Source organism: Phoca vitulina, unplaced genomic scaffold (genome assembly GCF_004348235.1).
Source record: "Phoca vitulina isolate PV1807 unplaced genomic scaffold, GSC_HSeal_1.0 scaffold2, whole genome shotgun sequence".
NCBI lineage: Eukaryota > Metazoa > Chordata > Mammalia > Carnivora > Phocidae > Phoca > Phoca vitulina.
The window spans coordinates 90,613,294-90,630,584 of record NW_022589705.1 but is presented as its reverse complement, the minus strand read 5'-3'; the positions used below and the strand labels follow the sequence as shown (position 1 = coordinate 90,630,584).

The 17,291-nt window shown below is 49.4% G+C and overlaps 1 protein-coding gene across 6 annotated transcripts in view; it reads left to right on the top strand.

Moving 5' to 3' along the window:
- The window catches only part of KAZN (kazrin, periplakin interacting protein), a 1,052,477-nt gene that overhangs the window by 608,879 nt on the left and 426,307 nt on the right, over positions 1 to 17,291 (top strand). For 5 of the 6 annotated variants that reach the window (XM_032393243.1, XM_032393251.1, XM_032393236.1 and 2 more), the window contains one exon: positions 13,786 to 14,026. In XM_032393243.1, the coding sequence (XP_032249134.1) occupies positions 13,786 to 14,026 (241 nt within the window). Of the gene's footprint in view, positions 1 to 13,513; positions 13,699 to 13,785; positions 14,027 to 17,291 lie in introns of those variants that run through there. The other variant, XM_032393270.1, reaches the window with a different exon arrangement.

Below are 17,291 nucleotides of genomic sequence, written 5' to 3'. Positions count from 1 at the left end.
CATATTAATGCTCAAAAATTATAGTTTTCACATCTCATGAGTATACTCAGAAAGGCAAGGATAAGCATACTATTTGACCACTGCGGGGACTTTTTTTTTTTTTAAAGCATGCCTTAATCATCAGATTTGAAATTAACAGGCAGACACTGAGTGGCTGGTGGATTGCTCGATGAGGAGCAGAATCCAGGGGTTGCCCGTGACAGCCAGGCACGGATGCTTAGCGCTCCTGTGACAAGCCTCACCTCTGATTTAATGCAATGTGCTGTTATTATTAATAAGCAACAGGGAACCCAGTGTGAGGCTGCCTGCTGCCTCTCATACTAGGTTCATTCACTTTTTTATTTTCTAGGACATCATACAGTCCTTTAGCCACTGTATGGGGGGAAAATCTGCTCATTTAATTTCCAAGTAAGGGACAATTAGTACCTATCATGATGCATAGCTGCAGGAATCCAACATCTTTTTCAGGGCTGACTATTAGGATATTTGCACATTTTCTGGTCATCTCTGGGACATCCAGGGTAATAGCACTGTGTTGCAGTCAGCTCAGGGTTCACCATCCCTGGTGAATTATCTTTAAAATATATTAAGAGCATAGCCACGTACAATGAAGAATTGTGTGACTGATATTAACAGATGTGGGAGGTGATGGGTAAGTGGGTGATAGCTGTGCGTTGGACAAGTTGTGTGGTCAGTAATGAGAAGGAAGGGGACTAACATTTCATGAGCATCTACTATGCACCAGAGTTTAAACTAGGTGCTTTATGCATGTCAGCCCCCTTATCTTCCCACCCTCCCTACGAAACCCCTGGTCAGGGCCACCAGTGATCGCATTGCCAGATGCTCCGTCTCTTCTGTCTCTAAATGACACCTAAGTGCTGACAACTTCTAAATTCATATCTCCAGCTCAGATCCACTGCCTGAACTCCAAACTCATGTATCCCACTGCCCACTTGATATCTCCATTTGAATGTCTAATATGCGTCTCAAAATTAGCATACAACTTACCCCCCCCAAGCCTGCTCCCCCAACAACCTTCCCCAGTCATGAGTAGATTTTTCGTTCTTCTAGTTGTTCAAACCTAAAGCATTCAAGTCATCCTTGATTCCCCTCTCTCACACACGGGCCACATTCAGCTGTCAGCAAATCCTGTGTCTCTACCTTCAGCGTCTCTCTAGAACCCAGTCCTTCTCTCCATGCTCACCCCTCTCCCTCCATGCCTCTCCCATCTTTCAAGCCACCATCATGACTCTCTTGACTTAGGAACCGCTGCCTGAATGGTTTCCTGCCTCCATTCCTGTCCCCCTAGAGTCTTTTCCATACAGCAGTGGTGGGGAGCATCATAAAGCATAAATCATCTCATATTTCACCTCTGCTCAAACTATTCAATGGCTCCATCTCACTCAGGATAAGAGTGGAAGCACATGTAAGTCCTTAACTGTTTCCTGGGTAAGCCAAGGACTCATGCATCTGGGCTCTGTACTGTTTTTGTATCTGTCTTGGCCATGAGACTGTGTGCAGTGGGAGGGCAGGGACTGGTCTCCTCCATCCCCGCATCCCCGGTGCCTAACGCACCCCCCAGCGAAAGCAGAGCAGTAAACACTGAGAATCACTTGCTCCATGCCCAGTGCGGTTTTAAACCCTGATGCTCATCAACTTATTTAGTCCATGTAACAACCCTATGAATAGGAACCATTAGTACTGCTGTTTTACAGATAAGGAAACTGAGGCACAGAGACGCCAAGGTCACAGACCCATTGGAGGTAGACCAGGGAGTTAACCCCAGGCAGTCTGGTTTCATAGGCAAGTCTGCGCTCTTAGCTAGCACATTATCCTCATTCTCCTCTCTTTTCTAAGTGTGCCCTTGGTAGATGGGCGGTGGCCGAATGGCTGAGTAAGTGCGTGTTCCCAATGGTTATGACTAGCATCCAGGAGCACTCCCTGCGTGTCAGTCCCCGGGATGCCTTAGATTAGGCTCTCTGCATGCAGACAGTTTACCAGGGAGTGCTCTAGGGAGATACTCAGGTAAGGGAGCAAAGAAGTCAGATTTGGGCAAAAGGAAAAGCTGGCAGACAGTGTGGCTTGCCCCTGATGCCTAGAGGGACCTCTGGAGCGGGGATGGCCCTTCAGAGTGGTCCAAATGGAGGCAGAAGGGCTGGGCTTTTTTTTTATTCAAGTGGGTAGCCAAGGGCTGGTCCCTGGGTGGGGTTGCAACCTTGGGTGAGGGAGGCCCCTGCCGCGGAGGACAGCTGCTGGTGACAGGTGCAGGTGTGAGGTGTCAGGAGCTGACATTCCTAGCTCTTGGCAGGTGAGTGCATGGACCCTGAGGAGGAAAACTGGGGAGAACACTACAGTATCCCCTACAGGGACTAAAGATTTTGCATAATATCTCATTTAACCGTTGTCACCATACCGTAATGAGTTATGCATTTGTTACGCCTATTTGATAATCAAGCAAACTGCAGCTTGGAGATGTTAAGCCTAACCTCATCAATCACCTAGGAAGACGAGATGGGGATTCCAGGCCTGTGTGAATGATGAAAAGTTCAAGTGAGTGGCCAGGGCGTGCCTGCTCACACTGCTGCCCAGCCTGCAGGCCCAGGCTCCTCAGCTCCTGCTGGGGCAGCGTTGTCAGGGGCATGGACCTCTGTGCCCTGGGTCTGCTCGTCTCCTGCTGCTGAATCACTCCTCCTGCTGTGGGCATGTGCTCCTTCCCGATCCTTACATCTCTGGCGGGATCACCAACCAGAGTGATTCCCCATTGGTATCTTTTTAAAAAAATTTTTTTATTTAAATTCAATTTAGTTAACATATCTTGTATTATTAGTTTCAGAGGTAAAATTTAGTGATTCATCAGTTGCATATAATACCCAGTGCTCATCACATCAAGTGCCCTCCTTAATGCCCATCCCCCAGTTACCCCTTTCCCCCACGCCCCTCCCCTCCAGCAACCCTCAGTGTGTTTCCTAGAGTTAAGAGTCTCTTATGGTTTGTCTCCCTCTCTGTTTTTATCTTATTTTATTTTCCCTTCCCTTCCCCTATGTTCATCTGTTTTGTTTCTTAAATCTCACAAGTTAGTGCACATTGATGCTCTTTCACCTGCAGGTGGGATGATAGCCTTATGTCAGGTGCTGGTGTCCATAATGTATTGGTCTGTTTTTGGTGTGTAACAAACAGCCTCAGAATCTCTAGGGCTTACAACAGCATTTCTTTTTCCCATTTATGGATTGGCACATTTCTGAGGGTGTGGCTGGGCTCTGGCTGGCTTTTTCTCCAGGCTGAAGGTCGGGCTCTGGTTTGTTCCCCGTGTCTTCATTCTGGGGCTGAGAATAATGAGGCAGTTTCCTGGGCCATGCGCTTCACATGGAGGATCGCAGGAGCCTAAGAGGTCAAGCAGAACGGTGAGGAAGCATTAAAGGTCCCTGCTTGCTGCAAGTCAGCTAACATTCTGAGGGCCAAAGCAAGTCACATGGTAGAGTGGGAGAGAGGAAGATGCTCCACCTGCCCTAGTGGGAGGTAATGAAAAGTGGGAGGCAGGGGCAAGGTGGGTGCTGCTATCTTGGGAGGGGAGTGAGGAATCAGCAGCCATAATCCAGTGTGCCACGGATGGGCAAGAAGAATGAGGAGAGGGGGCAAAATGACTCCTGAGACAGTGGGACATCCAGCCACCACACCGATGACAGCGAAGGTGTCCTGTCCCCCACATCCCCAAGGGCAGGGCCTGTTAGAATTACAACAGAGTCAGCAGAACCCCAACACTCAGAACCACACACGCCATCCCGAGGCAGCAGCTTGGTGTGCAGAGAAACCAGATCCTTTCTGAGAGATCAAAATCAATTTTAAACAGACACAGCTGTTCCCTAGCGGGGGTGTCGGAAGGGAGGGGACGGGGAGACACTATAGGGAATGTTTTGTTTCTTTCTGTTTTAAGTTGTTGGAATAACCAAAGAAGATTTCTAAGGTTTGATTATTAATTTTGGGGAGAATCGGTTGCCAAGTTTGCTATCCTTTTTAAGAAAAAGAAGTGTAAGATCAAAGGGAGGCTTCATAGCAGAGGTTTTCACCTTATATTGAGTTTGGAAGCTTTTCACAACAGAATGATCAGAAATAGAGCTGGTTTGGTTTTTGGTTTTTGGGTTTTTTTTTTTTTTGATGCACCCCCTCAGATGGATAAATCAAATGCCACAATTTAATTCAGTTCGGCAAATGTTTACTGAACCTCTCCCATGGTCACGTGCTCACTTATAAAAAATATAAACAAATAATAGTGATAGTAAGTTTCACCCCTGCATGTCTGGGTTATCCAGCCAGCTGAACTTATCTCCCGGGGTCTCAGTGTCCTCATTTGTAAAAGAAAGCACGTTTGGCCTCTGAACGCTGAGGTCCCTTCCAGATCTAAAATTCTAAAGTCCACAAGCTGGATGATGTTCTTTTCCCACTTGCTGTGCACTCCAAGTACAGACCTGGGAAGTCAGACCCGCTGGAACCATGAGCATCATAGGGCTGAACAGGGATGCTCAAGTGTCTTCCCAATGGCAAAGCAAAGAATTCCTGAGCAGAGTTCCTCAGTTCGGGTGTGTCTCTGAGTTCCATCTTTCCTATACTTTTCGCTTCACCAGTACAAAGGGTGAGTTTGGAGGAGTAAGGAAGTGATACAAGATACTAGTGAAGAGGAGGCCACCAGTGTCCCATTGACCCAGGTCCCAGCCCTGCCTCTTGTTGGTTGGATGACCTTGGGTGACTTTACCTCCCCACGCCTGTTTTCTTATCTGTAAAGTGAGCATAATAGTAGCTTCTTCCTCATAGGGCTGTTGTCAGGGATGTAGGTTAAGTACTTAGCTGTAAAATGAGCATAATAGTAGCTTCTTCCTCATAGGGCTGTTGTCAGGGATGTAGGTTAAGTACTTAGCCGTGTGTTTGATGTAAGAACCCGCTAGAATCATTATTATCATTTTATTATCATAGCACCCCTTCCATTCACACTTTCAGGCAAAACCAGATTCTGAATCTGCCAGCTCATTTAGCATCTTCTTAGAAAGTCTAGAAAACTTTGAGGAAGAAAGGGTTAATTCCATCACTGAAATGAAAAAGGTAAAATAACTTCATTCAATGGTCTTCACATAAAAGGGTACACAGATTTGTAAATGTATGTTACTTTGAACTCACACAGTAATAGTCATTGATCTTTTAAAAACTAGAGCCATAAAAATCCCTCTGAGTTAGGGGGAAATCCAGGTGGTAAGGGATTCATGTGATCATTTCCTGCTTGGTGTCCAAAGGGAGCTCACCCACAGGAGGGCTAAGGCTCCATTCTCTGAGTCTGTGCCCACAAGCAGGCTGCACTCACCTGGGGGAAGAGGACCCATCTTATCTAACTTGCACAAAGGTACTCTGTGGGCTAGCGAAAGCCCTGGACCCGTCCAACCTTTAGGAGACATCAAAGTTCACACTTTGGTTTGATACCTCCTAATGAATGACAGGACAAGAACCTAGTCTGTCTGTCATTTCTTCCCAAAGCTGCCTGGAAGACTCAGGCTCAGTACTGTTCCCCAAAGCTATAAGGCTCCCACGACTAAGTGACCACCTGCAGGACCCCCCAGTCCTCAGGGACTCCTCACTGGCTCCTGTGGATGGGGGAGCTCCCAGCTCTGTTTCTTTTTTCCAGACAGTTTCATCTCTCGGATACAAGATAGCTGTTACAGAGCCTGGACACTTGCATTCCTGCACTTACGTCCTAGCGGTTTGAGGGGCGAGGTGTGGAACCAACACGCTGGGGGGAAGGGCTGGGGCTGGAAATGCGGGTGCAGGGTGCCGGAGAATGCCCCCCCCCCAGCCCTTGTTCCTATGCCTCCACCAATCTCTTTTAAAGCCAAACCTCCTAGTTCTTTGTTTTTCAAAAGGACCTGCACGTATCCGCAGCTAGCAGCTAGCCATACCGGGACAAAGCTGTCAGGGTACCATTTTACTACCAAGATGGCCAAGGATGCTGACCAAAAGCACCATAACTGACCTTGCTCTGAGCAAACACAGTTCCCTCTTGAACTGCACACACATCTAATAACATGGCCTTATATTGGATTATAAAATTGTTTTACTTCTCCCCAGCATAAAATAAGGCAGGTAAACAAATAAAGGGGCAGTCAATTAAGATAAATATGGCAACTTCACAATTTACTGGCTAGAGACACATTATCCCAATGAGCCGAACGTTGGGTAAAATAGCTCTCTTCTAATTATATGTATACAGTCGGACAGCTAATCCTGAGCATCAGGGCAGATGGTTGCTGATACAATCCTTCATGGCACACTGGATTGAACAGTGTATGCTGTTTGGCTGATAAATATTTTTTCTCAGGGCACTTTAGTGCTGGAAAGGTTTAGTGTTGACTCCAGGGGCAAGATTCCAAGGCCCTTCCTTACTACTGCTGCTTCCAATTCCTGAGAAAGGACACGTCCCCATATCTGAGATGCCTTTGTAATGAGTCATCAGGGGCATAGGGGTCTTAGCTCAGTGGCCTCGAGAGAGGGCCGTACTGGTCTTTATTGCACTGATCCTAAGGCGGCGGGGGCGGGGGGGTGGCTCAGTGCATAAGGCATCCTAGGAGTAGAAAGAAATGAACAGAGAGGGAAGCAGAAGCTCTCAAGAGTCTGAGCAAGGGGTGGGGGTGGGAGAAGAAATGAGCGAAAACCTCTCCTGAAGATATCATTTAGTTAAATAAACGGCAGAGCAAAATATGGGGGGAAAAGGATAAGCGGTCCTGAAAATCCCATTCTTGGAAAATCCCACTGTGCTCCTTACTGAATCTAATGCACGACTGTTACAAAGAATACCAAAAAAAAACCCCACAAAAACAAAAACAAAAAAACCCCCCAAAACCTATCTCCTCACCCACCCCTAGAAAGCATAGAAAGCAACTCATATAGGATGGAGATCACATGAATAATACTATAAGTGAGAAAAGAATAAATGACCCACTTAGGGTAGGTCTGCGAAACATTTCAAGCCACTGGGGTACCATTTCATGAACCCAAAGAACTAATTTACCAAGTGGGTCCCCAGGGCCTGGAGGAACTAATGCACTGGCCACCAAGGAGCGGCTCCTTCTGCTTCTCCATCCCATCAATGCCTCTGGCCGAGAATGAAAGGCCTGGGGCTAGAAGGGATGCGGAAGGTCCCTTGGTGCATCATTGCGCACAGGGAGGAGAACGTGTTCATGCATCCGAGGGGAAGGGGGAAAGGAAGAAAAGGCAGATACGTTGGAATCAGACACACCTGAACCTGAATCTGGTTCTGCACCTGCTAGCTGGGTGAGTGTGAGCAAACCTGAGCTCGGGGTTTCTCCTGATCTGCGGAAAGGGGATACTAACACCTACCCTTAGTGTTGGGAAGATTCAGCCTCAGCTGCTGGAAATGAATGGATGAGCACAGTGGGGTCATGGGGATACCCAAAGGATGGGAGCTGCCTACACAGCCCTCGCCGCCCCATCCTCCTCTCCAGCATCTCCTCACGGGTGTCTGCATCACTGATAACATCTATGGAGTTCTTCCGAGCACCGGGCACCCAGCCAGATGCTTCACGTGCAGTGGCTCATTTAATTCCTCAACACATCTATGAAGTAGGTAGTCACATCATCCCATTCTACTAATGGGGAAGTTGGGACTCAGGGAAGTTAAGTAACTCTGCTCGTGTCACAGAGTAAGTGGCAGGGCTGGGACTCGAACCCTTGTCTCACTAACTCCAGAGCCTGTACGTTGACTCTACTCTTGCTCTCAGAGAAGAGTGAGATCACTGGTGACGTCAGTTAGCACCGTCCTGCCAATGAGCTGTGGGGAGGGGGCTTCCCTGAGATGAGGAGTTGAAGCTGGAGGCCCAAGGGCTGGAAGACTTGACCGTGTTCTCTTTAGCCTTGTTGAAGGAACCTCCCAGAAACTGCTCTGTGGTGCTGGAAAATACAATAGCGCCCAGCCCACAGAGACAGCCAAGACCCAAGAAGGCAGGAGGTCTGGCAAGATATCTGGGGGTTGGACCAGTTCTTTGGGGTGTAGGGATGGTTGTCTCAGGGTTTTGTATTTTGCTTGGCTGTTAGTACTTGTCACCATCACCCAGCTAGGGACAGAGCTGAGAGCCCAGGCCATCAGGCACATCCCTTTGTAAGCCCTACACCACACCAAGTAAGAAACATCAAAAACACAAGGAACATTCAAGAAGGAAAAAAATTACACTTCTATGAAGAAGTAGAGGCTTTAAGTATATATGTTTATGTGTATGAGTCCATGGTTAGTATGTATATTTAGTATTTATTCCATACATAGGGGTGTCTGAATTATAAGTGATTATGGAAGGACGGTTTGCAGGTGGAGAACAGGCAGGGATGACTGAGTTGGTTAAATACAGACAGACGGATGCACCTGACCAAGTTCCCGACCCTTGGATGAGAGATTGCTGGAGGAGTCAAGAGAAGAATGTCACTCTTCATGCTAATAACTGTGCTCTGTGTCCACACTGATTGTGTGTGTGTGTGTGTGTGTGTGTGTGTACAGATACATGTGCATACATTCTCATCTTATAGCTCCAGGCTATTTCCCTAAGCCCCACAGTCCTCTGCCCTGTTGTCCCCTCCTGGTGCCTTTTTTCTCCATCCCTTCGTTTCATGACTGTGGATCTGAGGGTGACTAAGGGCAGCAGGGGAGCATTGCCAGGAAGGGGTTATAGCTTCGCTGTTGGGGCTCACTGCCGCACACTTTCCTCTATGTCTATGGCTCTGTCCCCCTCCTGGTCTTCTCACCCAGAGGCCCAAGTCCTGGTTGCCCCTCGCTGAGAGATGCTTTGCCCTTTCCCCAGAGCACATATTAAGACCCACTCAGCCAAAGTAAACTGTGTAAATGTACAAAAGATACAACTCCTAGATTGGCCGGGATTTGCATGTGACAATTTGAATAAACAGAGCATCCATCTGCAGGGACGGAGGGTGATTCCCTAGGGACTCTCGGGTGGAGGAGGGTGGGGAAGACAGGACAGACAGCATCCAGAAGAGAGGGAACAGGGAGCCCTTGCAGACATACCTGAGGTCCAGAGGCTTCCTTGCATTTATGTGTCTCCCACGTGTGCACAGTGCTTTATGAGCACCTGCCCTGGGTGCCTAGGGCAGTGAGTCTCAAACTTCGCAGTCCACCAGACACTCCTGGGAAGTTTGTTGCAAATGCAGGTCCCTGGAACCTCCTCAGAGATCCTCGTTGGTCGGGTGTGGGACTAGGGATCTACATCTTAACAGAAGAATTAAGTGATAGGAGGGTAGTTAGCAAGGGGAGAGTGGTACAAGCTGAAGTCAGAGGCCAGATTGCACAAGACTGTGACCTTGCTCTTTCAGATCTAGAACTTAGGAAGTGCCCCTGCACCAGTGGTCCAGTCTGACAGTCTATGGTGCTGGATACACATTAGTAGGATGATGGGGATGATGGGTCATTTTCTAAAGACTCTGCTTTTCATCCCTCCCAACTCCTTAACCAACACGGTTTCGGGGTCCCTTCCCGTCTCTGGCTCTGTGTTTCTCCATCTACCAATATACAACAGGAATGCTGGAATAAATGATCCCAAAGTTGCCTTCTAGGACCAGATAGCCTCATTTGGTTGCAGGGTGGGGCAACCACATCTACTGGGTTTCCTGGGACAGTTCCAATTTATGCCACTTATCCCAGCTTCATTATTCGTAACACCCTCTCTTGCTCTCAAAAGTGTCCCAGTTTGGACATTAAATTATAAGGTCATTCTATTTATGGGAGAAGGGAGGTGCATAGGACATGGCTGTCAGCAATGGGCTATGCTCTCTGCCTTGGTTCCTATTAGGAGTTTTCTTTCTCTGAGCAAGGATGGTTTTGCAGACTTTCCAAAATGCCCAGGTAAACTTTGAAGGGCATCAAATGCAACATGGCACATTCTGCTCAGATGCTCATTCTGCTCAGGAAGATGGGCACTCAGCAAATACTGGCAGAGGCTGGTGAGTGCATAAGGGCCAGCCAGTGCACTGCCTGAGCTTTGAATGGGGTTTGGCAGATGGGGAAAGATGGTAACTGGGAACATGGGGAAACAGGAGCAGATCCCTATGAAGCAAGCCCATTTTCTGGCATGGTTCTTAACGTCAGCTTACTGGGCTGTGAGGCTAGGGCTACTTTAGGAACATTTAAGATCACATGCTCAGAGTTGTGGACCCCAAAGAGAGAGGGCTGTGGTTAAACGACAGCTCTGGAGCCCCTCCCCCATATTTATATGTGTCTCCCAAGAAATGAGTTGCAAATGCACATCAGCCTGCAGACAGGTAAGTGGGCTTGCAATAGGGTGTTAGGCCAGGGCAGAGATGTGGATTCTGCGACCATTTTGTTACCTGAGATCACCTAGGAAGGAGCAGTGCTGGAAGTTGGGGGGTAGACTAGTAATCTTTTGGGTTTAAATCAAATGGATTCTAGAGGGTAATTGGTCCCAGGCTTTCTGTCTAAGATCTGGCCCTTTTGCATGTGGGTAAACATAAGGAGACACAGCTGGTAAAAGCCCCCCCCCCCTTTTCATGTTAAGAAGGAATTTCTCAAAAATAAAATTCTTTAAAATCCTAGGAGGCACCCCAGGAGTTTCTAAAGTGAGTTTCTTGACATTTCAATGGCTGTATTACAGCTGGGAAAAAGAGGAGGCAGAGAGAAAGAAGGAACTCAAAGAATGGGTGTTTGCTTTCTTTTCTCCTTGTTAGATTTTTTGTTTTGTTTTGTTTTGACTTGATTTTAAGATTCTGGTGGGTGGGAGTAATCTCACTGAAGAGGAAAATGAGTAACACTTGGTCAGTCTGTTTACTGTACGAACACGCTCACACACATTCATTTGCAGAGGGCTTACTATGGGTTAGGTGGCATAGATGCAAAGACAAATCACGCATGAAAACTGACCACCTTCTTTCTCCCACGACGAAGCTCTGGGTGAGCTCTCCAGATAGAGCTGCTCCTGATTGTGTCCTCAGAAAGTTTGTTCCCAGGACTCACCTTCCCCCCTTTTACTGCTATTTGCATTTGTGCTGACTTTTGTTTTTATTGAGGTGAAATTCACATAACATCAAAGGAACCTTTTTTTTAAGAGGGGGGAGGGGCAGAGGGAGAGAGAGAGAGACTCTTAAGCAGGCAGAGGGAGAGAGAGACTCTTAAGCACGCCCAGCACAGAGCCGGACCCAGGACTCAATCTCCGACCCTGAGATCATGACCCGAGCTGAAATCAAGAGTCAGACGCTTAACCCACTGAGCCACCCAGGCGCCCCTAAAATGAACCATTTTAAAGCAAACAATTCAATGGCATTTAGTACATTCATAACATTGTGCAACCACACCTCTGTCTACTTCCAAAACATTTCATCACCCCAAAATAAAACCCAGTACCCATTATGCAGTTATTCCTCATTCTCCCCTTCCCCCAGCCCCTGGCACACATGTCTGTCTGGATTTACCTATTCTGGCTAGTCTACAGAAAAGAAATCACGTTACCTTCTGTGTCTGGCTTCTTTCACTCAGCATACTATTCCTGAGCTTCATGCACATTGTGGCAGGTATCAATGCCTCATTCCTTTTCAAGGCTGAATAATAGCCCATTGTATGGATATACCGCAATTGGTTTATCCATTCATCTGTGGTTGGACATCTGGGTTGTTTCCACCTTTTGGCTATTGTGAATTGTGCTTCTGTGAACATTTGTGGACAGCCTGTTGTTGGGGGCATCAGTTTTCAACTCTTTGGCTATATACCTAGGGCTGTGATTGCTCAGTCATATAGTAATTCTATGTTTAACTTTTTGAGGGGCCACTAAACCATTTTCCATAGTGGCTGAACCATGACAGCCCCCCTTCGGAAGACTCCTTTAACCAAAGGACTTCAAAGAACTGAATCCTGATTTACAGATACACCAAGCAGCCTAAGTTTCTTGGTTGGTCCAGTGGGTCAGAATTCCCGCTAATGAGACACAGGTCAGGGGTTCAATCCCCAGCTGACCAGTTAGCTCAGAAGAGCAGACAGTGAAAAATGATGTCTGCAGCCACACATTCTACCAATGCGGGCTTGCCCTCTTCCAAAAGCTTGTTAGTGGCCCCAGGGGGTTGGAGCAAGAGTGGGTTTTTATGGTTCCAAATAAAAGTCTAGCATCCAAGGCACAGTGGGACTAATTGGAAATCAGATGACTGCTTACTTCCAGTCTTGGTTTCACCTGATTTCTGCCGGGGGGAGGGGGGGCGCTTGCGTTAATTGCTTAACCCCCAACCCAGAGCTTCAGTTTCTTCCTCTCTAAAGTCGAATTCCTAATTCTTACTCCAAAGAGATGATAATGCAGCCTAAGCACTTTGCACACAGTAGGCTTCCTACTTAGTAGATGCTGATAAATCTCAAGGGTGGGCACCATTAGTGTCTGCAGTGGGCTCTGAGCTACTCTCCTGAGGTTGACTGAGCTGGAATGGTGGTGTACTATTGTCCTTGGGGTTACATTGGCTGTTTCAAATTGTCCTATTTGCATGGAATGAAGCTTGCTATGGTAACAAGGTCTGGTGGCTGGAATCCAGGGCCCCAGTGAAAAATGCAAAGCCTGTGCTCTGGGAGAAAGAGGAGTTGGATAGGTTTATCAACTTTAAGGTTACCTCAGTTCTCCTTTGAAGAGGGAATGGGTAAATTGAGTCAGCAGGGCCTCAACACTCCCACTCCTCCAGTAAGAAGGAGAAAGAGGGAAGCCCCTTTGATGCCTTCCGGTCTTCTTCCCTCCTGGCCTCATCCCTCTCGCCCCCCAATATTTAGCCCAGCCAAGAAGCTTAGGTAGGACCTGGCTAAGGCCAGCCCTCCACCTCGGGTGCACACGCGGGAGTTTGGGACGGTGGGGAGACCAGAGCTCCAGTGGTGGCCCACCCTGGGGCCGGACGGGAGAGCTCCTCCCCGGGGGAGGACACACAGTGCAGGTTGGGGCGGAGGAGGTGGCGGTGGTGGAGATGGAGTGGGGTGGAGAGTGAGAGGCACTCAGGGCACCAGCTCAACTCCCCGCTGCACATTGCCTACCCGCATTTTAAGGAAAGCAAAGCTCCAGCCCCGAGATCGCGCCAGCTGCCCCCTCCCCTGGAGCTCCGTCCCCGTTGCTCCCCTCCCCGGCCTCTTTCCCGAGCACCCCTCTCTCCCGAGCACCCACCCCCTTCCCAACCCCGGCCCGGCGCGGGGCGCCTGCTAGCCAGGGCGGGGGCTGCCCCACCGCTCCCGGGAGGGGACCGAGGGCCGGCCTTGGAGCAGGCGCCCCCTACCCCTCGCCAGGGGCGCCACCTCGGCCCACTCGCGGCCGCCGCCCGCCGCCCCCGCCCCCCGGGGGGGTGTGTCCCCGAAGTGGGGGGCGCGGGAGGCCGAGGGTGCGCCCGGGGCCCCGGCCCGGGCCCCCTCCCGAGCGCGCGGCGAATGGTAGGCTCCAGTGAAAGAGTGCCGGGCGGCGCGCGGTGTCCTTCCCCGAGCCGCGCTCGGCGCCGGGGTCTCGGCGATCGCTGCTCCGCCTCCTCCTTCTCCTCCTCTTTCTCCTCCTCCTCCCCCCGCCGCCTCGCTACCGCCGCGGCTCCGGCTGGAGGCGCCGCTGTCATTCCTGCGCCGGAGGAGCCGGCGCTGCCGGTGCCTGGGGGTCGGGGCGCGGGGGAGCCGGGCCGCGGGGGACCCAACAGGTAGAGCCGGGGGTGCCCGGCCTCGCGCCCCCACCCCCCCCCCACCCCGCGCATCATGCAGCTCTTTGTCACCTCTCTCGCCCCCAGGCCAAAATCCTGAGCATGATGGAAGACAATAAGCAGCTCGCGCTCCGCATCGATGGGGCGGTCCAGTCGGCCAGCCAGGAGGTGACCAACCTGCGAGCCGAACTCACGGCCACCAACCGGAGACTGGCGGAACTGAGCGGCGGCGGCGGCCCGGGCCCGGGCCCGGGAGCAGCGGCCAGCGCCTCGGCGGCGGCGGACTCGGCGGCGGCGAACATGGAGAACCACCAGCACGGCGCGCAAGGTAGGGATCGCCCGGCGCCCAGGGCGGGGGGGGGGGGGGGGGGCGAGCGAGCAGGACCCGGGCCGGAGGTGGCCGGGGCCTCGGTGCCCCCACGCCCGGGGCGAGCTCGCCTCGCCTTGTGGCTGGTAACCCTGTCCTCCCGGCGGTGGCCACCGCTGCTCCCCGGCCGGGAGTTGCAGGCTGCTGTCATTAAGGAAAACCCCGGCGCAGTGTGCACGGGTTCACGCCGTCACACCGGCCCCGGCCAGCGGGAGCAAGGCGCAGCCGGCGGCGCCCCTCCCGCAGCAGAAAGTGCCCTTTAGGTGGCACACAGCCCCCAGCTCCGTGGGCAAACTTTTCGTGCCCGGGCCTTTGCCCCCACCCCGGGTGGGGGTGAATGCCACAGCTCCCCCCCAGTTCCGGAGGCTCCTTCCTTCCGAGAGACTCTCCCCGAGAGCGAGCTCCGGGCTCTGCTGCCTTGGTTGGGGTAGAGGATTGGACTGGCTTGCACTTTTCTCCACGGATGCCAAATCCCTTGTCTCAATTGCATCTGGACTTTATTTTCTCCCCATCTGAGATCGCGCAGACAGCGGAATATATCGATGCAACAGTAGATGCTCTGCTCAGCAGGGAGTTTAAATTTCCAGCAAATACAAACACCAAGAGCACTTTCCAGGGGGAAATCTTAGACCTCAAAGGCTGAGTGATGATGGGCTTCTGGCGAAATGAAGGTTTAGATGGTGGGTTGCAGGGAGCTGCTGCTGGAAGGGACTCTTTGCATTTTAGAGGAGGAGGGGGAAAAAAGACAGCTGGACCTTGTTGGCATTGACAGTGATGAACCCTGAAATCCCGGGGAGGGTTAAAGGTGGAGGAAGCATCCAAAAATGTCCTGTTGGGTTTCTGTGAATTGAAAAGTAAAAGGGTAGACTGGCTTTTCAATGTTTTTTGTTTTTTTTTTTTTTTGCCTAATTGCTCTTTAAGAAATGGTATCACTGATTATTAATATCATTTGATTAATAAACTAAACTGCTGAAATCCAGAATCTGACAGAGAAAAATGATCCAGTCTAGGAGGGCCACTTGTATAAATATGTCACTTGATGAAGTATGAGGTACCCATAGCTCAGTGGCTCAGAGGAATTTTCTGGTTTTGTTGTTCCGAGAGCTTCTCCTAAGTGTTGCGAGAGAGTGTCTGTGTTCATATTAATGCCTTCTCTCCATCAGTTTCTGTTTGCTCCTTACCTTCCTGGGGAAGGTGTGCTTTTCCTGGTGCGAGATGTTAAGCCTGTACTTAGTTTTATGCCGAATTCCAAGTCATGTTAACTTGGTACTTCGGGGAGTCAGTCAGAAGTCCTAGGAATTAGGGCGGGAATTTGGGACTGAAGTAGCCATGACGTAATGGTGGGAAGGTGTTGTAAAGCTGTTATTTGCTGCAGTTTTCAAGGTGGGTATCTGCTTATTCTGTCATTTATCCCTTGCGCTGTCACTGTGTGGAAAGATGCTCTCCGCTGGCATCTGGAGGGAGAAAAAAAAGGAAGCTAGACTGCATGGTAATGCTTTCTTCTTTATAGGCAGAGGCTCTTCCAACATTAAAGAAATAGCTAAGAACTGGCATTCTGCTAAGAATCAAAAGCCATGGTAAGGAGGACTGAACAATGCTGGTTTATTTCCCACCGTCTGCCCCTTTTTCTCAGCCAAGGAAAAGTTAAGTGGCTTTCATTTGAGTCCTGGGTCCAGTTGCAGACTGAGCATGCTAAGGAGGTCAGTACGGCGGTGATCCATGCACCCAACTTGGAAATTGAGATGCTTAGCTGATGGTTAAATTGTTGTAGTGGAGGAACAGGGGGCGGTTTCCTTCTTCTCTTTTCCTACAAAAATGCCCTAGGCTGTGGAAATGACTTTTGGATCTCTTGATATCCTTCAGAACACCCAAAACCAGCACGTACCCTCATGCTCCTAGGAGTATGCCTGCCCATGTCAGTAAGCCGTCTGTGGGGGGCTGGATGAAGGATGGTCTTGATTTTATCCGTGTATCCTTGATATTTTTCGACACCTTTACCAGGGGGAATTTAGTGATTTTATAATCAGAGAATAAAATGTTAAAGGCTTTAACTCAACGTAATTGTTGGCCACATATTCCTCTAAATTGATGTGAATTTAAACGAAAGTTATGGTTGAAAAGAGAACAAGCTCCCCCATATAATCCGGTAGGGTATCATTTACTTTAGCTCTGCAGGAGTACCCCAATCCAGTACTTTTTACATTAGTTAGCCTCTGTGAGTTTTTTCGGTTTTATTTTCTTGTTTTGGTTTGCTCTCATGACCTATGGCAGCATTCTGCTAGAACAGAAACCCGCTATAGACACACGTGTTCTGGTGGTTTCTTCGGCTGGTGCTTTTGTATTCCTAAAGGAAAGCGTGGGGTTCTCTCAAGTTAATTCTAAAGTGTTGTCGATTGGTTTCCTCATGCTTCTTCGTAATGCACCTCAAGCTCGGCTCCTGGGGGTACCTGACTATTCTTCTGAATTTGTCTTCTGTTTTAATTTTGTCTGTGTTGGGAAGATTTAATGGGCCCAAGCCCTAGAAGCATTTGGTGCTATTGAGTTGTCCTTTTTCAAATCAAAGTTTTGAATGAAATGAGTATCTTTCAAAATGTATTTGTAGAAGTCATATTTTACTAAAGGGCATTATGCACATGTTAAATGAGTGCTAATGCACTTTTAATAACATTAGCACAAATGGTTACGGGGAAGAGTCAACTCTTGCTCTCCCTGCCAAGAAATTGTTAGATCTGTTTTCAAATTTTGGGTTAAAATTTTTTTTACTGAATTACACAAGCTCATCAATTCACCACGGGAGTTTTGTTCCAGCGATGGCACCTGACGCTAGGTAAGTCGAGGAAGAACACTTGGGGTTTTCCTAGAGAGTTAATCCAGTGTGTCATTTAAACAAAATATTAACTTGGTTGGTACCCTGTGTGAGCTGGCTTGGTTGCTATGTAACAGAGTCTAGAAAGTGAACTGCTGAAAATCTGGGCTTTCGACACTTTGCAGGATCTTCTTTCGGAATCTGTGTTGAAAGAACACTTGGCAGCCAGCCCATCTCCTCTCTCCCTGCTTCGAGTGAGTTGGATAATCCCTAATGAGGATGCTGGCATCCAGTGTAGAGGGTATCCAGGCAGGGCGGCACATTTCACAGCTCCGGAGCTGCGTCTTGGGTTGGAGGGGGGGGGTCAGAACTGCCTTTGACAGGTGGACAGAAGGAGCCTCGGAAAGAACAGAGCCAAGC